The sequence below is a fragment of the Beta vulgaris genome, chromosome 9, assembly GCF_026745355.1.
Source record: "Beta vulgaris subsp. vulgaris cultivar EL10 chromosome 9, EL10.2, whole genome shotgun sequence".
NCBI lineage: Eukaryota > Viridiplantae > Streptophyta > Magnoliopsida > Caryophyllales > Amaranthaceae > Beta > Beta vulgaris.
In genome coordinates this window covers 7,757,194-7,766,257 of record NC_079210.1, presented here as the reverse complement: position 1 = coordinate 7,766,257, position 9,064 = coordinate 7,757,194, and the positions used below count along the sequence as shown (strand labels likewise).

The 9,064-nt window shown below is 32.4% G+C and overlaps 1 protein-coding gene across 1 annotated transcript; it reads right to left on the bottom strand.

Annotated features, from left to right (window-relative positions):
* Positions 1 to 418: 418 nt before the first annotated feature.
* LOC125493801 (uncharacterized) lies at positions 419 to 8,511 on the bottom strand. The gene is made up of 2 exons (XM_048637323.1): positions 7,998 to 8,511; positions 419 to 567 (listed from the first exon to the last, which is right to left on the bottom strand). Exons 1-2 carry the CDS (start codon positions 8,509 to 8,511, stop codon positions 419 to 421), a joined length of 663 nt encoding a protein of 220 aa, XP_048493280.1.
* Positions 8,512 to 9,064: the final 553 nt, after the last annotated feature.

The following is a 9,064-nucleotide window of genomic DNA, read 5'->3' as shown; positions in this document are numbered from 1 at the left end:
TCTGGAGCGACCTATTCATTTATTTCTTCGTCCAACATAAATAGTTTAGGGTTGGTAGACTTTGAAGTAATTGACCAGCCCATAAGTATACCTACTAGAGAAGTTATAGGGTGTACGAAGTTCTATAGAGACTTACCTTTACAAATTTGAGACTGTGTTTTTCCTTCTAATATGATAGAGTTCAGTCGGGGAGACCTAGTCGTTATTCAGATGAATTGTTAGGTTTCTGTAGGGCCAATATATATTGTGAAGCTCTAATATTAGTGGTGAGAAGTCCTTTAGGGAAGTTAACTTCATACCGACGATTTGGGAAGCCTATGAATTTTGGGGCCATTTTGGCAATGCAAGTGAAGAAATTAGTAAAGAAGGGTGAGAGTTATTCTTTTGTAGTGTGCGAGATGTGAGCTAAGAGGTTGAATTAAAGATTGAGGATGTACCGATTGCGAATGAGTTTACGGATGTGTTTCCAAGTGAGATTATGCCGCCTAAGAGAGCCATTGAGTTCACCATGCATATACTTAATTCCTGGTACTGCACCTATTTCTAAGGCACCATATCGAATGACACCTGCTGAGATGAGCAAGTTAAAGATGTAGTTGCAAGAACTATTGGGAAAGGTTATATTAGGCCTAGCGCATCACCTTGGGGAGCTCATGTGTTATGTGTGAAGAAGAAAAATGGGAGTATGAGGCTATAAATTAACTATGGGACGTTGAACAATGTGACCATAAGAAAAAGTATCCTTTTCCTAGGATAGATTGACTTGTTCGATCAGTTAAATGGAGATAGTGTATTCTCGAAGATTGATTTGCTTTCGGGGTATCACCAATTGAAGGTAGCTAATAAGGATATACCTAAGACATCATTTAGGATGCGTTGTGGTCCTAATGAATTTACTATGATGAATAGGATATTTCATGAGTTATTGGATAAGTTCATTGTGGTGTTTATTGATGAAATTATGATCTATTCAAAGAGTGAAGAGGAGGATGATGAGCATTTGAGGATATTTTTAGAGACGTTAAGGAAGAACCAGTTGTATGCCAAGTTCTCTAAGTATGAGTTCTGATTGGAAAAGGTAGCGTCTCCAGGTCATTATGAATCAAAAGGAGTTTCTATGAACCCTACAAAGATTCAAGCTGTTAGTGAGTGCCCTACACTGAACAATGTGCTGGATATTAGGAGTTTTCTAGGATTATTTCACAATTATAGGAGATATGTGAGAGATTTCTCGAAGTTAATTATCAAATTCTTCAAGGGGTTTAGGAATCAGCTCCCTTTTGTCATTTTTCTTTATAACTTCGAAATCGCCAAGCTCAATTACCCACCATACTTGGTAGTTTTCTGCTTTTATGAAAATCTCCATGCGGTTCTTCCAGTATGGTAATGCTTCCCATTGAACATGGGAGGACGTTGGGTAGAATACCCTTCATCAAGTTTTTCTCCCATAATTTTCATGGTGCCAAGTACAAGGTCCTCAAGGTTAACTGATTTTTCGAGGTACTACGCTCTGCTACCAATTGTTATTCTAGTATGAACACTAGACCAACTAAAAGAGGGGGGGTGAATTGTAATTGACGAAAAATTTTGGAATTTAAATGCGAAGTAGAAAGAACCTAGAATGAAAGAAAGATTTAACATAAGATGTAACCTACAAGGAAACCTTTCTAGGCCTAATATGAAGAAAAACCTTGACCTAAAGGGATTTTGATTCAATACACTCTTTATTATAATAGGCCTAAAGACTCTGTTTTACAACCTATTACTGGACCCTTCTCTGTTCCTCTAGGAACTTGCTCCCAGTCACTCAGTTGTCCTTGAACATATGACACTCACTTGACTTCACTTAAAGTCTTCTCTCTTTCTCTCTTTCTTTCTCTCACTTGATACACAAGGATATTCTGAATTTTTCACTCACCCAAACACTAAGAATAATACCACAATGATATGTGATGAAGGAGAAGAAAGACTATTACAAAAAACTTTCTAAGTAAAAGATAAACTTTGAATGCTTGAAAGTTGTATCTATTTGGAACATGTCTTTCTCCATATATAACTACTGCAAGTTATGACTTTCAACTAAAACCCCACGATTTCCCTTAGCTATAAAGTGTAGGTAATTATGCTCCATGATCTTCATGGTCTTGTACCATGTTGCCCATGATCTTAGGCCTTAGCAACCGACTCCACTAGCCATTAGTGGGATTAAGCCGAAGAATAAAACGCAGGTGGGTTAAAGTATTTTGCGATTTCCAAGCATGTTGTTCTACAATTTAAGCTACACATATTTCAACCTATTTTTCACAATAACAACAACAACAACAAAATATTTCTTATAACTTAAGAATCGTTTACTCAATGATTCTAAGTTAATAGATACATTAATCATATCATATAATAAAAGCCAAAGTGTATAGATAATATCTTGACTAGATTAAATCTCATTAATCCTTCTCTACAAGATATATAAAAGCAAAATAATATTTTTAGAATTTTATATTTTTCAAAATAAAACAATTCAAGACCTAATTATTTTGCATCATTAAGATATGGAATACAATAATTTCTAATTGTGATTTGAGATATATTTATAAGTTTGGGCTTCGTAAATTAGTTTTATTTTGAAGTAAAGGTTACCCAGATCAGTTAAGCAATGACCCATTCAAAGGTATTATATGAAGATTACATATGTATGCTGATTATAGTTATTTGAGTAAGAACTGACAATGTCAATCTTAATATACTCATAAGTAAGATGTTGTGAGAGATTTCGTATAATTTGCAACGAGTAAAAAACTTAAGTCAATGAGATTGATAAGTTTATGGAGCCTATGATTTCATTTATAGAATATTAGTAAGAATATGAACATATTATAATAGTCAAGTGTTTCTGATTCAAGTTTGTTATGTAAACTCCGAATTATGTTCACGATACAAAAGATTTCACATATCGTGGTATTCGATTTTTGACTATCTTAATTATTGGTCTGAATACCACAAAAGTCTCTTTGAACTATATGAGTTTTAGAAAACTTTGAAATCACCACCCTATTAATATCAGAATGGAGACATATTTATTTAATAAATCATTTTAAAATCAATTTCAAGAAATATCATTTAAAACAATGATGATTTCATATGGATAAGACTTTTTCTGAAAAATTGGCATCTCATACCATGAGATAGGGTTCAGGGTTTAGGCTAGAGGTGCGAACGTCTGGAACTCGTCTCCTCTTCCGTTCTAAACAACGGGCTCTTACTAAATGCGTTATTTTTCATGCTAAAGTAATCATGGATATTAAAAATAAAATCACATATTTACACGTATACATGTTACCTATTTTTATTTAGTACCAATATATCATTTGTACATGGTAGGTTTGAGCGCCGAAGTTGCACTATGTACCAATCAAATTGCAATATTGGAATCCACTCATGGATCAAAGCCATCGTACTTCGATCTGTATCTCACCCTAAATGACAATTCCATTAGGAATAAAAGGTAATATATTATGAATAACTCACATTTAGAATTGAATAAATCTATTGGAAATGAGATAATCACTCCTATTAGTTATTGTAAGATAATCACCCCAATTAGTGATTAAATGTGATGAAAGATTAACATAATCACCCTAATTAGTGATTAATCAAGATAGGATAATCAACCTAATTAGTGACTAAATTTCAAGAAATTTTAAGGTAATCATCCTAATTAGTGATTAAATATGAAGAAATTAATCACCTTAATTAGTGATTGGATGCAAGTTGAAGCAATCACCTTAATTAGTGATTAAAAATAGGATTTTTTAAAACAGATCTTTTAAAAAATAGTTTTGCTTCCTAATTGAAGGCTTTTGGATGGATGAGAAATAATCTTATTTGAAGAGTATGAAGTCATTTTTAGCAAGATGATTAATTTGAGATGGAATTTGGAGAATGTGTTTGGCTAATCAGAATTTGGCCATTTAAAGTGAAACATGTGAAACGGCCTAAAATCAATTAGGAGGTCATAATTACCTTACTAATTATGTCAAATTATATAATTAATCCCTTTGAAGATTGTTGAGAATAATATTGAAAACGTAAGATGGATCATCATACAAAGTTAGAGTTGCAATTTTTCCTCTTAATTGAGATTTTGTCATTTAATTCATATACTATGATATATTGGGCCCAACATGCAATATTTGGTTGTTCATTTTATCCAAAAAGAAAGAGTGAAAATATTTTTGATAATTCTGAATAAACATCTCCATATTTTCTATTAGTTAAGTAATGTAATAACTATTTACAAAGAAACTATTATTATAACGATATATACAAATTCTATGATCTATACAAAATCTTCAAATTATGATCTTCACCATGATGGCCCTTGATCTTCACCTCCTTGAATGGGCTTTAGAATTCATATTTGTTAACTTGTGAAAGTTAAAGATCAATTAGCTTCTTTAATTTGATTTTTTATGGATTATTATTTACTTAAAAAAATGAGTTATTTTAAGAGAAACACAAAATTTAATGACTTTTAATTAATATTTTCGTAACAGAAGAAAACATTTTTTTATGAAACTTGAGTTAATAATTTTATTTCATTTTTCCAGATTGCACTTTTGTTCTTGTATTGACTTATAAAATTCATAATTTTTGTACAAAACCTGACATTAGACATTTGATACACCTATGGATAGGTCAGTAAGTTCTTTATGTTGTGTCAAAATTTAATAAGATTTTATACTAAATTCGGTTAAAACATGACCTTTATCCAATTTGTTCTTTGAAACCTAACTTATTCAACATATTTTCAAATGAATTTTGGTATGAACATTTTAGACACTCAGAAAGACTAGAATGCAAATTATCACTTGAATTGGACATTTTAAGACCCTTTTTCATTTAGTTTCTTGACTAAAGAGAAACTCAGTTTTATGCAATTTAGTGATTTGTATGTACGATTTTGTTAAAATAAGATAAAATTTTATAAAATTAATATGAATATGATTTTTATGTTTTTGGAAAGCTACTGATATCTACTTTAAGGTTGACGTTCTTAGTTTCATCTAAATGAGTTTAATTTGAACTTTATTGAAAGAACAAACGTATATGGTACTGGACAAAATAAGTTTTCCACACCAATTTTGTGTGACTTTTCATTGACTGTACAAATTTTTCCTTTAGAAATTTCAAACCCCAATTTATGAAAACATCTTGAAATTCACAGGAAAATATTATATCCTAAAAACTATTTATATAATACAGACGAAAAATGAAATGAAGTACGAAAATGAAACTGATTATAATTACGACATCACAGTTTCTTTTTTTTTTAATGAAGATGTTTATGCACAACCTTACTTAATGTTTTTAGTGAAAACATATTTTTGGTGATGAATAACAACTTGATTAAGAAAAATCACATCAATACATTGTTTCCTAAGACTCACCCCAATAGAGTTGACTATTCCAGGTGGGCTGATTTAAGGTTGGGAAGCTATTAGGACTTCTACATACCTAAATCACTCCAAAAATTAAAAAAAGATAAGAAAAAAAAAACAAAGAAAAAATTAGTATGTGATCAAGAAGATAATTAAAAAAGTAATAAAAACTTAATTTTACCTTGCTAACTCAATGATGCACTTCCTTTGTAAAGTTTTCTGCTTTTTTTTTTGTGATTAAGTGAGTTTTGAAGTTTACTGAATTACTAAAACTCTTTTTTTGTATTTTTCTTTGATGAACTTCTTACTACTAATTACTCTCCTAACTTTACTTTCTTTTTCTTGAATAAGATTTTTTAAAGGAAGGAAGTAGAGAAGATGAGAGTGAAAGAAGTTGTAAAACTAAGTGGTTTGAAGCTCAAGTTGTGTGGCAAGTTGAGTTGTGTAGAAAGTTGTTGATGGTTAATGAAAATAAAAGGGGGGTATTTATAGGAAAATTAAGTGATGAATTCAGGTTTTGAAAGAAGTAGAAAATTTAATTTTTAACCCAAAAATTCTGATTTTGTCATCCTAAATTACCATAATGATATCACTTTAATGACCTCATCAAAATGACATCATCAAATTTCTTTGAAAACACAAATATTCTTATTCTTTTTGGATTTTCTCATAAATGAAGCAAAATCAGATTTTCAGAAAATATTATTCCCTAAAAACATCCTAATACGTAGAAATTCATCGAAAAACATGAAAAAAAGAAAATTACTTGATCACAGCGCCAAACACAAGACTTGTGCTAGGCATAGCTCTGTGCGCCAAGCGCACGGCCCTGGGTCGGGCGTAGGACACTGTTGCACGTTGGGCGCGTGATTATGTGCCTAGAGCACAACTCAAATCTTCCGGAAAAAATCCGAGTTCTTCCCTCTTACACTTTGGATTTGATTCTTATTGTTACTCCTTTCACGCTTCTTATTCCTCAACTATGGGATAAAGGATGTGATTAGTGGGTAAAGAATATATTCTTATTATTTATCCAATGAACAATGACTTGAGCATCAAGAAAACTGATTCCTACCAGTTTGGAGAGACGATAAAAATTTCGACACCTGATCGCGACTCATTTTTAGATTTTCGAAAAATTAACTTGAAATAATTAACGAGCATTCGTTAGATTATTGAAGACGAGCATGATTCCACAATAAATCATTTTATTAAAATGGGTGGTTGTAGTCGTTGACTACGATTTTCGGAATTTTATATTTCTAAACCGCAATTATGTGACAAATATTTAAAAATGGAAACTATACGGAATGAAACTCGCGTTCCGAGACAAAACATGCCTCTGACGGGGCGCACGCTCCACGGTGTACGATAATTCTCATTATTTTATTTCTTTTTAAAAAAAACTTTATCGCGACATTTATATATAACAGGGGTTCATAATTTGGTGTTTGCAGAATGCCCCACATTCATCGAAATTTTACATGAAATAATGAGCAATGCTTGAAAAGACACAAAACTTTGACAAAAAAAATTCTTTTGAGATAACATATTCTCCATAGAAGATAGTTACCATTAGTGCTCTTCTTGAAAACATGATTTTGCGCCTTCTAATGATGCTTTAAGTAGAGAATCCCATTCAATTTTATAAGATTTTAAAATGCGAATTTTACGTTGTCTTAAATAGAAAATCCCCATAGTGAAAGCAGTCTACTAACCGGTATAAGATAATTGAAGGTCATCACATAAAGGTAGATTTGAAACACCCTAATTAAGCAACCTATCAAATGGTATAGTTTTTTGTATAATTATCTTTGATCAACGATACTTAAATTAGATCACTTAAAATTCAAAACATACCCTTCTAACTCAAAACCCAAAACCTTAACACAACAAAAAAATCACATGATAACCCAAAAGCTAAATTAAATTAAAAAACAACAAACATTAAGTTCGGAGCAATACTTAATTTTTAGTAAATTTATATGAAACAAAGAATTTATAATGATTTTCTTAAGCACTGGCAACTTAAATAAGAAATTGGAGACTTTAGCTGCGATTTTAGTGCAAGATACCACAAGAGGAACGAATAAAATCTGATAAAAAAGAATTCAAGAACATCAACTGATCATTAGTCGAATCACACCCATAAATAAGACGAACAACCACAATTCAAAAATAAAATTCGATCTGACAAGAAATTTATGGAATTCCTTCTGTTCCCTGAATTCTATTTTCGGGGATGTTTTTGGCTTATGGTAATTTTTTTCTCTTATTCTTTCTTTTTTCTTACGTGTTTTATATGGTAAAAGGTTAATTAGCTTTGAGTTCAAAGATTTTTTTTTTTTTTGCTAGTTAAGTAAAGTATATTGATCACCAAAACAACTATACAAACCACCACAAACCAAGGGAGAGACAAACCAACTAGGTTGGACCCTCACCCCCAAGGCGTGCCAAAAAGCTAATTACAAATCATCATTGAGTTAGCTCTATCTCTTAACCAACTTTTATCTCTATTTGTAATCTTATATGGGATGACACTATAGATTCTATCTATACAAACTTTCTGAATTCTATGAACGTTATGCCTGATGATATCAATTTTACTGTTCCAAACTGCATCATTCCTTGCAAGCCATATGAAATAGATAGCAGCCCCCAGCACTGCTAGTAGGCTTTGCTTCTGGAACCTTGACCTTCTGCTAGTAAGCACTTTCCTACAGCTGCTGTCAATGCTGTCTCCAAATAACTCAAACTGCATCCACTTAGAGATTGACTTGCACACCTCTAGACTGAAAGGGCAGTTAAAGAAGAGATGTAAGTGAGTTTCATCCTCAATACCACATAATCTGCATAAGGGATCATCTGTAATTCCCATGTTTCTTAATCTTAGGGCTATATTTAGCCTTTCCTTCATAACAAGCCAGCATATAAACCTATGTTTGGGAAGAGTTAGTCTATTCCAAACAAATTTACTCCAGTTCACCTTTTCATTTTCACCAGTAAGCTTCTTGTAGCACTCTTGAATTGAGAACTGCTGCATATTAGTCAGTTGCTGAGCTGTATATATCATTTTCATCTGTTCCTTTACTTCACAAATTCTCTTCCATTACCAACTACTATCCTGGGTGGGCACATATGACCACCACTCAGCACCCTTGATATAGACTGCATTGATCCATCTTAGCCATAAGCTATCTTTCTTTGCTTCAATTGCCCATACATATCTACCCAGTGCAGCTACATTCCACTGAGTTATCCTTCTCAACCCAAGACCACCTTCACCTTTAGGAGTGCACACATGTTCCCAGCTAACATTTCCAGGCCTATGACTGAAATAGTCTCCACTCCAGAGGAAAGCCCTACAAATGTTATTTATCTCCTGCATAACTCTTTTTGGAATTATCATCAACTGTGCCCAGTATGTATGAAGGCTCATTAATACTGAGTTTATAAGCAAAGCTCTTGCCTGATAAGCTAAGTTCCTTGAACTCCAGCTTCTTATTCTTGCTGTGATTTTCTCCACAAGCACACTACACTCACCAGCTGAAATTCTTTTAAAACAGATGGGCACTCCTAAGTATTTGAAGGGAAGTGTGCCATGAGTGAAGCCTGACATGTCAAGC

What these genes read in the sequence shown, in the direction of transcription:
- LOC125493801 (XM_048637323.1), bottom strand. Translation starts at nt 8,511, where the DNA reads ATGATATATACAGCTCAGCAACTGACTAATATGCAGCAGTTCTCAATT. An exon ending in TCATAGAATTCAGAAAGTTT is followed by an intron (nt 568 to 7,997) that starts GTATAGATAGAA and finishes TCATCTCAGCAG; the next exon opens with GTGTCATTCGATATGGTGCC.